The sequence below is a fragment of the Prunus dulcis genome, chromosome 4 (assembly GCF_902201215.1).
Source record: "Prunus dulcis chromosome 4, ALMONDv2, whole genome shotgun sequence".
Lineage (NCBI taxonomy): Eukaryota > Viridiplantae > Streptophyta > Magnoliopsida > Rosales > Rosaceae > Prunus > Prunus dulcis.
Window position 1 is genome coordinate 4,007,519 of NC_047653.1, and position 15,945 is coordinate 4,023,463.

General features: G+C 36.0%; 4 protein-coding genes across 5 annotated transcripts; 3 read left to right on the plus strand and 1 right to left on the minus strand.

The window, feature by feature from the left end:
* The first annotated feature begins 1,794 nt into the window (after positions 1-1,794).
* Positions 1,795-2,424, plus strand: LOC117624247 (agamous-like MADS-box protein AGL62). The gene has a single exon (XM_034355398.1). The coding sequence runs from the start codon at positions 1,795-1,797 to the stop codon at positions 2,422-2,424; it is 630 nt and encodes a 209-aa protein (XP_034211289.1).
* Positions 2,425-4,429: 2,005 nt separating this feature from the next.
* On the plus strand, positions 4,430-5,104 carry LOC117624001 (agamous-like MADS-box protein AGL29). The gene has a single exon (XM_034355098.1). The coding sequence runs from the start codon at positions 4,444-4,446 to the stop codon at positions 5,005-5,007; it is 564 nt and encodes a 187-aa protein (XP_034210989.1). The 5' UTR covers positions 4,430-4,443; the 3' UTR covers positions 5,008-5,104.
* Positions 5,105-9,876: 4,772 nt separating this feature from the next.
* LOC117624002 (uncharacterized protein ycf23-like) lies at positions 9,877-12,165 on the plus strand. Of its 2 annotated transcripts, XM_034355100.1 has the most exons (8): positions 9,880-10,249; positions 10,471-10,536; positions 10,740-10,877; positions 10,990-11,049; positions 11,181-11,270; positions 11,351-11,458; positions 11,655-11,777; positions 11,913-12,165. In XM_034355100.1, exons 1-8 carry the CDS (start codon positions 10,049-10,051, stop codon positions 12,042-12,044), a joined length of 918 nt encoding a protein of 305 aa, XP_034210991.1. In that variant the 5' UTR covers positions 9,880-10,048; the 3' UTR covers positions 12,045-12,165. The 2 variants fall into 2 exon arrangements, with proteins under 2 accessions (XP_034210992.1, XP_034210991.1); XM_034355101.1 differs by lacking the exon at positions 10,740-10,877 and having other exon boundaries at positions 9,877-10,249.
* Positions 12,166-12,378: 213 nt separating this feature from the next.
* Positions 12,379-15,555, minus strand: LOC117624003 (high mobility group B protein 14). The gene is made up of 6 exons (XM_034355102.1): positions 15,318-15,555; positions 14,554-14,730; positions 13,797-13,854; positions 13,669-13,713; positions 12,878-12,958; positions 12,379-12,772 (listed from the first exon to the last, which is right to left on the minus strand). Exons 1-6 carry the CDS (start codon positions 15,392-15,394, stop codon positions 12,716-12,718), a joined length of 495 nt encoding a protein of 164 aa, XP_034210993.1. The 5' UTR covers positions 15,395-15,555; the 3' UTR covers positions 12,379-12,715.
* Between the last annotated feature and the right edge of the window lie 390 nt (positions 15,556-15,945).

Sequence of the window (15,945 nt, forward strand, 5' to 3'; positions counted from 1 at the left end):
CTTCACAGAGGAAAAATGAAGGTGGCAGCTGGGGTAACTACCTCAAAACACCGAGGGTAAATTCGTAATTTGGACGGATACTGTCTTTCGTCTGATTCCCGCACGCGGGTGGCTTTGATTCTACCATGAATATCAAAATCAAATAAATCATCTCTTTTTGACCCAACGGATTTGACTTGGTACAAATCAGAATCATTTAGCCAATAAGCTCTCAGCCCCAAGCCTTGAGCCAATAAGCTCTCAGCCCCAAGCCGTGAGCCAATAGGCTTCTAGTATTTTGTCTTCTATTTATTTTTTAAAAATAATTTTTGGTGGACTGTTAATTCCTTTTTTATTTTTTATTTTATTTATTTTATTCATATTAGTATGGTAAAGTTTTAGAAATTTGGCTCTAGTCTCTCTGTTTTTCCTCTTTTTCTTAAAAATAGTTTTTTTGTGGAATGTTAATTACTTTTTTTGTTCTTTTTTTATTTTTTATGTTGGTGTGAGGAAGTTTCATTAAATTTATTTTACACATTTGATGTGACAGTATGCAAAATCTATGTCCTAAATGTTAGAGCAAATCTTGACCCCAAAAAAAAAGGTTAGGGCAAGTAAACTGGGGATTTGGATTCCAGTTGATATAATACTTCCCACTTGAATTTTAAATGAAGAAACTATGTGGGAAAAGCAAGATTTTATTTTTATTTTTATTTTTATAAATTACTTTTTTCTTAAGTGTTGGACTGAAGCCCAATAAACTATCAAATTTGGGCCTACATTGAGGCTCCTTTGTTTCTAAATAATATGAATTGATGAGTTATTTTATAATGACTGTCTTATATATGGTCTTTAGGTGATGTTATATCTCTTAATTATTGAATTAGGATAACTAATTTGATTCAACGGCTAACCAATTTCATCCAACAGTTAAGAAATAGGGTCTCACATAAAGGCCATATATAAGACCCTCACTATAAATTTCTTGATGAATTGACATAAAATGTTATACATATAACAAGAGCTAATTAATTGAATTTGGTGAATCTAGTATGATTGTAGAAAGTGTGTGCATACTATATATTATGTTCATATCATTTGTAAGCAAAGAAAAAGTGTTATGTTTTAATGAAGTAGCTTTAATTAACTTCAATTTGAAAGTGCAAGCACATATAACGTAACGTACACAATTTTCATGTATCTTTTGTAGAGACAAAAAGTTCCAACTTATAACATAACAATTAATTAGTTAACGATCAACTAAAAAGTATGTGCATATTATGCTCAGATTTAAGAAAAAAAATTAGGCTTGAACCAAACATATATAGGTGATCAAACAAAACATTAGTTTATGATGAAAGCAATATATCAACATATTAAACATTTTAAACTAATTTAGATAAGAAAGCCTCAACAGAAATATGGTGAACAATACCAAGCTGAAGTTATTAATCTTAGAAAGAGATGCTTGTGATGTGATGGTGCCAATGACATCCATGGGCCGGTGGACGCCTACACAACAAATTCTTCGAAGACTCACAAGTAAGGGCATAAAAGACAATTAATATATGGCAAAATAATGTTTTTTAGGAAAAATGTATGCTAATATATGACTAATTATATTTAAAGAGTGTAAAATATCCATGGAGAGAGGACAACTTGGAAACATATCTACATGGGCAACCTGCATTAATTTAGCAAAGATGCAGTTTCTATTCCTATATAAGCACATCAAATGAAGGGAAAAACAAACCAACAAGGCCTTCTTCATTATTTCCAAATTCCTTATTTACCTTTGAAGGAGACCAAAAAAACATGGCCAGTGAGGGCAAGAAAACAAGAGGAAGGCAAAGGATAGAGATGAAGAGGATCGAAAAGGAAGATGATCTTCTCGTTTCTTTCTCGAAACGAAGATCTGGGATATCCAAGAAAGCTAGCGATATGGTAACACTATGTGGTGGAGAGGTGGCCATTGTGATTTTCTCACCTTCTGGTAAGCCTTTCTCATTTGGTCACCCATCCATTGATGTTGTTATCAATCGATTCTTAAATCGAAATCCACTGGAAAACAACAAGCACACTCACCAAATCATGGAGGTTCATCGAAATATGAGAATAACGGATCTCATCCAACTTTTTAACGAGCTTCTAATCCAATTAGAAGCTCTGAAGGAGCAAAGCAAGTTGCTCGAAAAGATATCTAAGACAAGGGGAAATAATCAAGAGTTTTGGTGGAATGCATCTCTTGATGAGCTTGATGTGAACGAGCTTAAACAAACATATGCTTCAATGGCAGAACTACACATGACTATCACCAACCATCTTAAGGAGAGGAGAAATGCTTTTGATGCCTCCTCTTCTTCTGCCCAACAAACCAATCCCAACTTTGATACTAATCCAAGTGGGCTTGGTTCTTATGCATTTCCTCCTAGCTATGGCCATTAATCTTGAAAAACCTCAGAGCTAGGGTTTTCCAAAGTAGGATGGATTATGTAATAACAATACACATGAGTGGGTTAGTTTTATTCGTTAGCAAATATCAATTGTTCCGCCTATGCAACACATCGATAATGTGAATCAAGATGTCTGTTCAATTATAATGTTATTTGCATTTTTGTTCGAATTGATATATTTTAATGTCTAACTAATTGAACTTCACTCAAACAATTTAACAACCAATAAAAATGTATTGATATTTATTTTTTATTTTTTTTAGTACAAGCGATAGTCTAAAATAAAAAGGATGAAGATTTCTCACACACATACACAACTAAGATGCAATAGGAGTTCGAACCTGAGACCTCTTGTATTGATTATTACAATTAGATTATAAGCACAATGGCTCGAAGAATGCCGGCTAGAACTCACATATCAAAACCCTTTTTGGACTGAAGACATAAGTGGGTTAGCCATGCTCAATTTTGTATTGGATAAGACTTGAATCAAAGGGTTTAAAATTCAACCTCGGTTAACTACCCGACCCATCTAAGTATGCCTGATATATTTTTTATTGAGCGGGCTGCCTAGCTTGATCAAGCTCGAAGAAGTATGACCCGTGTGGATAAGCTTGGGCCAAAATTTAAGGGTCGGGCCATTGCCGAACCCTAGTACCCACCTCCATTAGTATCACCACCACTACTACTACTACCGCATGTCTCAGTTCTCACACACTAAAAATCCAATGTTCAATGAGTACCCATTGTCCATCCTTATTTATCATTGATATACATAACGAATTAAAATAATTTTCTTTATCAATTGGCATTCATACTCAAATAAATAATAATTTTTTTACATAAAATTAAAATGTCAAATATACTTGTGTAGTTTATTTATAGATATGAAAGCTAAATATATCATAGCAATTACACAATACCTTATTCCCATATATTAAACTTTTTTATAATATAAAAAAAAATCAAACATGTGATAACACAACTAGAGAGATAGATGGTACTCACGCAATTTATTAGAGCATAAATACATTCTCTTTTTTTTTTTTTTGGTTAAAATTAGAATGAAGTTTCAAACTTGAGACCTCGTCTAGCAAAGTGAAAAAAAACATTACTCAATCAAGTACTTAGAGTTCGTTTGGGAGTGATTCTGGATAGGCCAATAATCACTTTTATGGAGAATCACTTCTACATATAATCAATTTAAGTGATTCTATGGAAAATCAATTTTACGGAGGGAGGTGCTTCTTCCCAAAATCACTTAAAATTACTGAAAGTGATTTTCTGGAGAAGCACGTGGGAGGTGCTTCTTCCCAGAAGTGATTTTGGCCTATCCAGAATCACTCCCAAACGAGCCCCAATTAGTTGAAAGAAATCCATTAAAAATGACAAAAACTAAATCACATTTAAGGAAAATAGCATATAAGGATATAACTTTTTTTGGTAATTAAAAATGGTAACTTAATATGCAATTGGTAACCATATTCATTGGACTTTTCTCTTGCCAATTTAGGGGGCCATGCATTATCACACTATCCCTGGACCTAACAGATTTAGTACTTGGTCATTATATAATTGATACAAATCACATCCCATTTTCTTTATTACTACCCTCAAAGTATCACAATCATGGGGTCCTCCTGCTCTTGCTCTCAGACAACGCCCTTTGAATCAAGTGAGCAAGAATTGGATAACTACAAAAAGAGGAGTTACCTAATAGGTAATCCAAACAAGTTTTTGCCTCATTCAATTTCAAAATCTGGGATGCAACAATTGGAATTGAATGATGCAAACCCAAAAGTGTTGAACTTTAATGCATTTGGTAGTAGTCAAACATAAAAGGAAAGAGAATTAAAAGCTTTCCATATAAGCAAATTACACATAGAATTAAGGGCTACAATCCAATATTAGAAACATTGAACCTTTATATGGGTCAAGAAATCTCAAGCCCTATATATATATTCCTTAACTTCCCCCAACATTCCCATAAACTTTCCAATAAAAAAATACCATGGGGAGGAGGAAAATTGAGATGAAAATGGTGAAAGATAGCAGCTCTAGGCAGGTGACCTTCTCCAAGAGAAGGACTGGTCTGTTTAAGAAAGCAAATGAGCTTGCTACTCTGTGTGGAGCTGAGATTGGTGTCATTGTTTTCTCCCCTGGAGGCAAGCCCTTCTCATTTGGGCACCCAAATGTGGAGTCAATTGCTGACAGGTTTCTAAATCAGGAGGGCTCAAAATCAAAAGCTGGTTCTTCAAATTCAAAGAATGAAGAAACAGTGGAGAGGCTTAGCCAACAACTTGATGACCTGAACAAGAAGTTGGAGGCTGAGAAGAAAAGGGGACATATGCTTGACAAGGCAATACTGAAAGCAAAGGGTTTGCCCCTCAAGAGCAAGGCACCAAATATTCATGAGCTGAGCCAGGCAGATCTTCAAAAAATGAAGGAGTCTCTGGAACAGCTGCGCGAGAAGGTGAAAGCCAGGGCCTGTGAGATGGAGGCATCATCTTCATTGCTGCTCCTGGCAAACGAGCCTGATATAGAGACTGATAGGACTGTTGCTAAAAATGAGTGAGAGACCTTATTTGATTAATTTTGTTAGGGCTACCAACCACATGAATGTCTCTCTTTCTCCTGATGATGTTGGTGTTAGGTAGATTTGGTTGTTCCTGAGGTATATTTTCCTAATATGTGTAATGGGTTGAAAGATGAACTTATATTTGTTGGTAGAAATGTTGTGTATGTTCTCAGATGTTCTAAGGTCAATTGTCTACGCGCGTGTGCATTACTACCTATAGCATTCTTTGTCTATGAATTGTTTCCTCCACAATCATATATACGTTGCACAACGCCACAATTACGTGTGAGATGCGTACATAATTTTGAGGACACATGTGCACATAATTACGTAATATGTCACGTGATACGTGCTATATATGGTGTATACGTTACGTGTATGTAAATTTTACTTCTAATGGTGGTTAATGGCCTTAAGCAATTTTAGTAATGTACATCTAAATAAGAATATTAATGGTTTTTACGTAAGTTATTGAAGATAATTTGATGTCAATTTGTTATCAAACATAGCCCAATTCATTCACCAAGCTTAAAATAACGTAATTTGGACAACTTGAACAACTCAAAAAACATGACTTTGAGCACATATGAGTAAACCCTTTACATGTTTTCTATTCTACACATTTTTTTTATTCTTGATGTGTTAGTAGTATACAAGGGGAAGTCCGGAATAAAAATAATTCTCTTACTTTTCATATCATTCATATTAAGTAAACATATAATTAGAGTATCTTCAATCATACTCCTTATTTTAAAGTTTAATTTTAACTGGAAAAAAAAAAAACTATAACGTTGATTTAGGAGCTCTTTGATAACATTTCTAAGTATGATCCATAGAGTTATAATAAGTAGGAGCCAATAGAAGTCTCTTTCTCTGTCATCATATTTAAGAGCTCCTAGAATTCTCCTTATTTTAAGAGCTAGATAGGAAGCATGAATGAAGTTTATTTCTAATTTTTAGATTCTCTCTAAATTTAACTCACAAGACAAATAAGATGTTAATTAACTCTCCGCCCGTTTTAGTAAAGGCCTCATCCAATACATTTGATTAAATTATTATTTTATAAAACTCAAAATTGATCAAAATCTTGCCTATGATTGAAATTAAATGGATTAGCCATATGGATCATCCATCAATATATAAACGAGCTGATGACATGGACGAATGATGCTGCAGATGGTGTGCAAGCTAGGCATTGCAAGACGCAAGCCGGCCAGCAAAGGCAAATGTACATGTGGAAGACGACCTTCGAAATGCTCTCTCTCGAAACCCTCAGGCTCTGTTTGGTGGGTTAGGTAGGACTATAGTCCATTTTAATTGAAAAAGTCCAATTCAATTCGGCTCACCAAATAGAACAACTCATATATGTAGTTGTCTATATATATCTCTTGTGCCTTCATTTTAAACATTTTGGACCACACTCTTCATTTGTTTGTTTAATTTAGAGCATCTAAAATTAATAAATTAATTAAAGCTTAAGCTAGCTAGTTGTTAATGTAGGAGAGAACAATAACGGCAGCTTGCTGTATTAATTATTTGTTAATTAACAATATAAACACCTTTATCGGTGCATATATATTAAGATGATTACAATTAATAATATAAACAATATTAAGATTATTCCCAGTCTAATCGGTGCAGATAAATTAAAAAGATACCTTTATTATGTTTTTATTATCTGAAAGATAACTTTGTTTTAATTTACATATCTAAAGAGAATACGATATTTGCAGTTATGGACTTAACAAAGTTTTTTTTTTTTTCTTTTTTGCTTAGAAAGAGATATTCTCATTCCAAAAGCATGTAAAGTCACACAAATCAAAATACACAAAGCCGAAACCTCACATCATCAAACAAGTAAGTAACAAACCTCAAGGAAGCAAAAAAACTTCCTAGTAAAATGATAACGTAAGAACAAAATCCTACAGCTGGTACGGAGGCGCAAGGAGATCATCTCTCGACAAAATACGCACCAGTGAGGGAGGGGGTCTAGAGACCGAAACTTGATGGCTCACCCTAAAATTGGCTAAACTAACAGCAATATGAATTTACCAAATTGATTAGAGCAAATATGTGTTAAGTTAAAGTAGAATATCGTTTATATAAAAAAAATATATATATATGATTACATGATCTTGAACTCAAGCGCAAGGCCTGTAGCATCCAGTTAAAACTCGTTCAAAAGGGAATGAAGAATTTCAAATACCATGGTTTTGAAATTCCTTGCTTTTTCACTTTCGGTAAGATCCCAGAGAATAATATATATATATAGCTACCTACTACATGTCACCCATATATATCTTTTGTTAACTCCACCGTCCCCATCACTTTGGAATATTTTCGTCAGCTCAATGGAGTTCCATGCATGCAATTGTCAAATGAGTACGTAGCATATTCTATCTGTCTTTTCCTTTCCTTTTTTATAAATTGCAAAGCTAATTGACAGAAATTATATGCTTCCATTGGATTTGGACATTTGGCCTGATCAGAGCAGCTGCCACATACAAGTTACAACCAAGGATGATATAATATTTCAAGTTTTCAAATGAGCTCAAATTTTCTGTTTGTCTCCTCTCTGTCCACACGGTTCTTAAGTTACTCCTATCATGTACGCAGTTAATTTTGTAATTTGCTGTTCTTACCTCATTCACTAAAAGTAAACTGTCTAACAGTTTAATTGACCCATATGCTTTATATAGTCTAGCAATTGGGATGTTTTGATTCTACAGTCAAAAACGAATCTGGAGGTTTTGGTTTCCTCAAAATAGCCTTCTCTTTTTGTATAATTGTTTTCTATTCCAACTTCATACTACAATATGTATTTTGTTTTTCAATTTTTATATTAAGGACATCGTATCTTTCCCGTTTGCATGTAGGATTCGTATTACACTTATAATGAAGGAGTAATATGATCTGAAAACGTGATGCGTTAGCATTTTTCTTAACCGAAAAGTAGCTAACAAGGCCAAATAACAGGTACGTTTTTTGTTGTTGTGTGTTTTTGATAATTTGATCAAGAGCAAAAGGATAGAAAGAAAATTAAAAAAAACAAGAAAGCCACCAAGAAACAGCTCATTATACGAGAGTTTACATTTCCCATTGATTCCATGGAATGAGGGATTTTTCTTTAGTCGCACACGGACAACTCACAATTCCACTCCCCCACGTTTATTACTCTCCTTGACTCCAACAAAACGCGGAGGAGTTGGTCCTCCACTTGGCCCACAACTCCTCCAAAATTACCGAAACACCCTTGCCCGCCCGCCAAAATCCCCACCATCTCCCTATATTCTAGAGTACTTGCCTTCTAAGAAACCGAATCTTCCCCCCCCAAAATAAAACCACCTCCTCCTCAAACCAAAACCAAACCAAACCCAGAAAGCAGAAGGCAAGGAGGAGCTCTCTAGAGAGAGAAACTGAAAGATAAAATGGTGGGCAAGAAGAGATGGTTGTTCTTTAAGAGGATGAAGAAAGAGTCATGGAGTTTGAGGTGGAAGTACTTGGGGTCTGCCTTCAAGTTTAGGCCGCTGAATCTGCAGCTGTCGTTCTATGACGATGTGATTTTCAAGATTGTTTCTGCTTTTGAGGCTATAGTTTTGCTGCTCAGCCTCTGTTTCTTCTACCTTTTCTGCGGATGCAAGTTTTGAGGCTTTGGTGTCTGTCTGTTTCTCTCTGACTCTTTTATTTTATTGTTTTGGTTTTCTCTAAGTTGCTTCAAAGAAGAGTACAAATTGACAGAGAAAGTTGTTGGCTTACGGGTGGTTCAGCCATTGGGTTTCATCAAATCTTCCTTAAAAATATCTCTCAAGAGAAAGAAACAATCTTGGGTTTTGGGATTGGGATTGGGATTGGGATTGGGATTTGGAGGATATGTCAAACGTGGGGTGGGATTTTGGGTAGGAGAGATTAAGCTAATTCAGCACAGTGGTTCTGTCATTTGTGCTTATGTTTATGTACAAAGTTAATTCTCAGTTTAACTTTTTTGCATAAATTCTGGCTGCTTTTTCTGCATATTAATTCAGAACATTAATTGGTTCTGTCACTTAAACAAATTCTGGGTTTTGAGATTTAGATGCTTTAGACTAACAATGGGAAAATATAATGGCATTGCCCTCCAACCATGAGGTCTAAATTTCCTAACATGGCTGGCCTAGAAAGATCTCCTGCATAAAGATTGAAGCTTTTCACCTGTTACAACTGTTACAACTTCCAACTGGGAAAAGCTGTTTTCTTGTTCTTTTGTGTTTTTGCCCAATATACATCATCAACAAATCTAGTGGCATTTAGTTTAATTTAAGCAAACCACTAGCAGTAAACCCTGCTGACCAATGATGCAATTATGCAGGAGTATTGGAACAAAGTATTGAGGACATAGAAGAGGCAAAAGCCTAATTAACCTTTCTCGTCATGTTCTTAGTAGATCACTAATCAGATCCAAAAAGTCGAAAAGCAATGGCAAGTTGTGGACTTGAACCCAGTAAGCTGCGTGATTTACCTCCATGGAAGATGGGCTTATAGTCCTATGCCTATCTGGACTGAAAATTCTTGTTTGTGTTCTTTGGCAAATTGGCAAATGTGGAGAGAGATGGCTCCTGCTGTGCGTTTTGAAGAGGTGTACAATTGCTATTCAAGAAAAATAAAATAAAATGGTTTTGGGTTTGTTGGAACGTGACGTCAATTCCGATTTTATTCATATTTATGTATAAATTCTATGCACCTTCAGATTTTCTTGACAAAAATTATATCATGTTGGTGGATAAGCATTTGGACTTAAGTTTGGTGTTATTAGCATTATTTTATGGGACGCGGATCCTCTGCTTTGTTTGTGAAAATAGAGCACATGATCTTTTCACTTGTCTCAATCTTGAGTCATAAATTAGGCTAAAATAAAATAAAATAAATCATATCATATCATAGTATTTAGGGTGAGGTGGCAGCAAAATTATCTTCTTCTGAAACATTTTATAGCTGCCACTGCCAGGCCCTCTTATCTCTTTCCCTCCAACTTCCCAACTTCTGAACCTCAGCTAGAGTGGAGATGCAAGCCTCAATCTGCATACAAACTTCGCCATCCTCTCTCTCCAGTTTGAGACCTACCCACAACCCTCTTCTGGGTCACTCTCTGTCTTCAAGACCATGTTTGCCTCTCAAAAAAAGAGCCTCTTTGACCACCAAAGCACTTCTATCAACTTCCAAGGAATCAGTCTTGAAGGACTTTCATGAACGCAGAGCTCTCAAGGTAAAGCAAATCCCAGTTACCATCATATAACCTTTAGCATCACCTTGTGCTTTGTTTGGTTGTTTGATAAAACCATTGCTTCAATTTTACTTTAATGTTTTGTCATCTCTGTCCTAAAGCCTTGCTCAACTAAACAGATGATTTAATGGTCTTTCTGCAATTTAATATCTGTGCCCTGAATCCTCATATCCAAGAATTTCTAATGTAGCTTTCCCTTACAGATTATTTCAGGTTTGCAGAATTTTGACAAAGAAAATGTTGCATCAGTCATTACTGCGGCAGAGCAGGTTTGATGAACTAATAATGAACTCTGCCATTAAAATATTTTGTTGTTGAGCCAAGTGATCAAAATTTGTTAGATCTGTTAGCATATCGCTTTCCCTATTGCAAACTATCTTCTTTTATATGCTTTCTGGTGTCAAATTTCATTGAAGTTTCCAGCTAATGTTGAACTTTTTGGTCATTATGTCATGTGTCATTGCACCGGTAGGGAGGAGCAACTCATGTGGATATAGCTTGTGACCCGGAGTTGGTGAAGCTTGCCATAGGTTTAACTTCTCTTCCGGTTTGCGTTTCTTCTGTCGATCCAGCGGCATTTCCAGCTGCTGTTGAAGCAGGAGCACTGATGGTTCGACCGTAAACTAATCCCTTTCAGGCCAAGAATTTTATTGTGTAACTTGGTTCTCTTTCAAGGGAATGCTACATATTTAGTTTGACAAATTCACAATGTCCTTTTTCAGGTTGAGATTGGAAACTATGACTCGTTTTATGAGAAGGGTGTGATTTTCACTCCAGAGCAGGTAAAACATTTGAGGGTTCACCTTGCAAATTGTGAAAAGTATAGTGAGCAAGAATTCTTATCAGCTGTCTTTAACTGTTAAAGAAGTTTGTAAATAACTATCTTTTCTAATTCTATCAAGTGCCTTTTCAGATATTAAATCTAACAAAGGAGACAAAGAGGATTCTTCCATCTGTGACCTTATCAGTCACCGTACCTCATACACTAAGCCTCCCAGATCAGGTCACAAACAACATTGCCAAAAGTGAAAATATCCATATGCATGTAGGCACCATTTATTTAGTTGAAACTTTGATCAACAGGTCAAGCTTGCAGAGATGCTGGAGCAGGAAGGTGTAGACATCATTCAAACAGAGGGAGGAAAATGTTCGAGTCCCTCAAAATCAGGCGTTCTTGGGTTGGTCGAGAAGGTAACACAGAGTTGAAACCCATAAAAATCTGTACATTGAGAAAACAGAATAAAAGGGTAACTTGCAATTAAATTTTTTCACATTATAGCACAAGCAACTTTGACGATTTGGAAAGTTCCCCTTGATAAAACTTAAGAAATAATAAAAGCCTAGGTTCCATTCTGCATTAAGTTGAGTATCATATTTCATATTCCAGGCAACGCCAACATTAGCAGCAGCATATTCGATATCACGGGCTGTCAAGATCCCCGTCATGTGTTCATCGGGACTGAGTGCAGTTACAGCACCAATGGCCATAGCAGCAGGAGCCGCCGGAGTGGTATGTACACAGTGAACCGGTTTCTGTTTCTCTAATGAGCTCAACTTATACTAGGCATATTTCATCAATGACTGGTGTGCCTTGTTGTGCTAGTTTTTATTGTCAACTGATTTTTTGCATTATTCTTGAACACAGGGTGTGGGCTCTGCAGTGAACAAGCTCAATGATGTGATTGTAATGATTGCAGAAGTCAGGAGTATCTCCAACTCATTAGGAGCACCAGCAGATAGGCGTGCTACTTCTGAAGGAAAAGTTTTGAAAATGTAATCCATAAGTTAATTTTCTTAGGATAGGTCACCAAAAAATAGCGAGGTCTTTAGTGCTGTATACAGAGACATTGTTGGGATTGTTTCCAAATAAATAAGAGCAGTAGTTACCTTTCCTTATATACTTGGTCTTTCATGATCAAAATTTGTTTCGACTTCTTCTGTTTTTTAGTAGTCAGAAGAGTAGTGCTAGCATTAGTCGTGGGGCGTGATGGTGAATAAGCGCTGTATCAGTTTTTGGACAAGTATTTCCCCGTTTGAGTGGGAAGTGTGTAAAATTTATAGCCAAATAATTAACCAAACCATAAAAAAGAAAGAAGAAGAAGAGAGAGAGAGAGATGAAAACAAAATGCATTCATGAATAGTGTTCTCACTACCCACAGCAACCTTTTTTGGGCTAAGCAGATGACCAAAGATTGTTACTAATCAAGCACATATCTAGACAATAATTGTATCCAATGCTTGCCTGGGGCCAGTTAAAACTAGAAGTTCCTAATAAGTACCAATTTCACTTGTCATCTTCCACTCATTTTAAGTACATACCAACTGTTAAAAACTGCACTCACTACTAAATCCAATTGTGAACAAATATAGACAAGAATGATACATGGATTGACAGCGACCTATAAATTGTATACACTTGTTTACTTCCACCATAGGGAACGTGATTTCTTAGGGAGACCAATCTTCCTCTTCCTCATCCTCAGTTTCTTCATCCTCACCACTTTCCTGCAAATGTTTAAAATCTGCTTAGTAAATTGCAATTGACCAACAATGGGCATTGCTTGTAAGATAAGGTTCAGCTTATTAATCACAAAGATCATGCAAGTTTACCTTTCTCTCTGTATATTCTGCCATGGCCTTGTCAAACTCCGCTCGTTTCTCCATCGCTATATCATAATATTGAACCTTTTCCTAATATAAGAAGAAGAAGAAAAACAATTAATAAAGAAATGATATCAGCTATTTCTGGCCTAAATTACCATTGTTAGGGAAACTAGTAAACAGTTAAAAAAAATAAAATAAAAATCCTTTGAAGCTTCATGACATTGGATGAGTAACAAGTAAGATAAGTCCAAAACCATGGGCATTTAGGAAAGAACAGTTCCATGGTTCAGACAGTATCACTTGAATGTAAATCTAATGAACCTAAGGTGGATCAGTATTTAAGTCAGTTGTGATCCACTATAATAAATGGCTTGAGTGAAAAGGAAAATTACACATACATCAAACAAGTCTACATTGGTGAATGGGTCATAGTTAACCAAAACTACAGGTCAGAACATTATGTTAAATCGACCCCAAGGTTTCAAGAGAGTCATATTTCATCAAGCAAGGAGTACAAAGGTACTTTAACATGCAACGCAACAATGTGCGGAGTGACACATATTTGATCAATCATCAAACATTTTTGGCAATATGCACTACAATATTGGGGTTTGTTAAACATGGATAACTGAATTGTTATTGGTAAATAACCTTTGCCAAGACAAAACCACCTATTATTGGTATTGACTTCACAGTCAATGATGAAATCAAGTCTTCAATACAGAAATTTAGAGAGGGCAAAAACAAAACAAAACTAAAAACTTAAATGTCAACTTAAGTATACAAAGACCACAAACCTCATATGCCATTGTTTTCCACTTCTCTCCACATGCCTTTCCAATCTGAAGATGAAATGGAATGAGCGACAGATAAGAAACAAGCAAAAAGTAAAACAGATTACCGCATGAGCTACATCTTAACTTACATCGCGCATTGACTTGACACCTGGATTTTGTTCTTGAAATTCCTTACGAAAATCCTCCCTTAAACATAAGAAAACCCAATTTAAGACACTAAAATCTCCAGGGATTTATGGCTCTTCAAATATGAGAAGGCTGCTCAGACTGAGCTTCACAAATATTGTTTTCATTGAGGCATTATAAAGTATAATAAAAAAACCGACATTGTCTTTGGAAATCTCCCCCTCTAAAAAATAAAGGTCTAACTGAAATTTTCTTAACTAAACATATGCATTTATAACTTGGCCTTCCAAAAAGTGTACTGAATTTATCATCTATGATAACAATTCCATTAACATGGCCTCCCTGCATTCACCCACAATAACACATTGGAACATGCCCATGAATTGCATATGGCGTACTAAAGAAACTCCAGCATAGAAATGAAGACCCACTTTATTGAAACATCTGTTAACTTCCATACAAATAAACTATTGACAAATATGGTGCTGGTGCTTTCAATGGTGTCGAATACCCTACAAAACTACTGAGTTCAATTCTATATATAACATCCAAGTAGGCACCCACAATCTAAAGTCTAAAGCCCAGAACCATAATCACACCAAATGATGAATTCATATATACCCAACCAGAAACTAACACAAGCACACACTAAACATCATCATGTTGGTAATTTAAGTACCACAGACATGCATTTTGCATGGTGAAACATGTCTAATAACCATAGATGACACATGAAAAGGAACGAAAGAAGGAACATACAAGAAATAGAAGAAAGCAGTTGGTGGTTTCTTGGGAATCTTGGCATCAAGTTTTACACTTTTTTTCTTCTGCTTGGTTTTGGACTTCTGTACTGAAATGGCTCTCTTCCCCTCACTGCTGCTTAACCTTGCTGACCTCCTTGTCCCCTCACTTTGTTTGACCTTCAACACCATCTGCCTAAATTTTTCAAGAAATTCTTTCAATTATCATCGACCTCTTAGGGAGAAAATGAAGCAAAACAGCATATTCAGCCCTCAATATCACACCATGAAAACACACAAGACTCAAAATTCATGGAGTTTAGCCTCACGTGAGGACTAAACATTTAGAACAACATAAATCATAACCCTAACAAATTTATTCCCCTCCTAGTCACCTCTGTTTCTTCTTTCTTTTATATAACCCAAATTTCTCAGCAACCAGCCAAAGAGGTACATAATAACCTAATGAAACTAAAATAAACTGAAAGAAACGGAACTCTCAATGTTCCATTTCTCACTTTTAAACTAACAAAACAAACCCCCACCACCCAACTGAGCCCAACACAACTTCTTGGCTAAGCAGAAGTGAGTTCTCCACATTATTGAATGCACAACAACACAACCCATTAAACAAAATAACCACACAAAAAATCCTACTTCTTGCTTTAGTTTTCCTTTTCCATTTATTGAGCTACCATAAAGTCAAAAGGCATTAAACTGTGATGAACATGTGGTGAGGAAAAAGGAAAAACAGATGAAGTAGAAGGAAGAAGAAGATATTACCCAGTTGACGCTTCTGTGGGTGCCCTCGGGGAGGAAGACGAGCGAGATTGCTGAGACTTTTTAGTTTCCTTTGCCATACTCGCTCTTCTGTGTGGTGCTGTTCTTCTTCGCGTTGGACCTCGGGTGTCGGTTGTTGCTCACTCGGGTCTGGGTAAGTGGGTTCGAATGGGCAACTGGTCACGGTGCCACGGTCTCTGCGTTTTGTCGTCTGGAAGTTTAAACCGTGGATAGAGGTCACCATTTGGGCCGCGAGCCCACAGGCTGATGGGAACCGTCCAGCCCAAAGAGGTAAAGCCTGACTCGGTCCGGCCTTAATCTATTCATATAGTTAAATATGTTTGGTAAAATCTTGGGTTCGAGCCTTAATATCTGTGTAAGGCTTGTCAGTATAATATATCATCATCTATCCTAATAAAAACATATATATTATATATATAGTCATGATTTCTTGCACTTTTTTTAAAATTTTTTTTTGAACTATTGGATTAATATCCAACGGTAGGTGACCACAATCTCTTAAACTCCTGTGATCCTTAAGTTTTACATTTGATTAATTTAAACTTAATATGCATGAATAAATGGGGGAATACAAGAAGGTTAAGGTGGACTCTTCCTGTATGAGCGGCAT

What these genes read in the sequence shown, in the direction of transcription:
- LOC117624247 (XM_034355398.1), top strand. Translation starts at nt 1,795, where the DNA reads ATGGCCAGTGAGGGCAAGAAAACAAGAGGAAGGCAAAGGATAGAGATG.
- LOC117624001 (XM_034355098.1), top strand. Translation starts at nt 4,444, where the DNA reads ATGGGGAGGAGGAAAATTGAGATGAAAATGGTGAAAGATAGCAGCTCT.
- LOC117624002 (XM_034355100.1), top strand. Translation starts at nt 10,049, where the DNA reads ATGCAAGCCTCAATCTGCATACAAACTTCGCCATCCTCTCTCTCCAGT. An exon ending in TTGAAGCAGGAGCACTGATG is followed by an intron (nt 10,878 to 10,989) that starts GTTCGACCGTAA and finishes GTCCTTTTTCAG; the next exon opens with GTTGAGATTGGAAACTATGA. An exon ending in CAGCAGGAGCCGCCGGAGTG is followed by an intron (nt 11,778 to 11,912) that starts GTATGTACACAG and finishes TCTTGAACACAG; the next exon opens with GGTGTGGGCTCTGCAGTGAA.
- LOC117624003 (XM_034355102.1), bottom strand. Translation starts at nt 15,394, where the DNA reads ATGGCAAAGGAAACTAAAAAGTCTCAGCAATCTCGCTCGTCTTCCTCC. An exon ending in CCCACAGAAGCGTCAACTGG is followed by an intron (nt 14,731 to 15,317) that starts GTAATATCTTCT and finishes TGAAAAATTTAG; the next exon opens with GCAGATGGTGTTGAAGGTCA. An exon ending in GTGTCAAGTCAATGCGCGAT is followed by an intron (nt 13,714 to 13,796) that starts GTAAGTTAAGAT and finishes TTTCATCTTCAG; the next exon opens with ATTGGAAAGGCATGTGGAGA.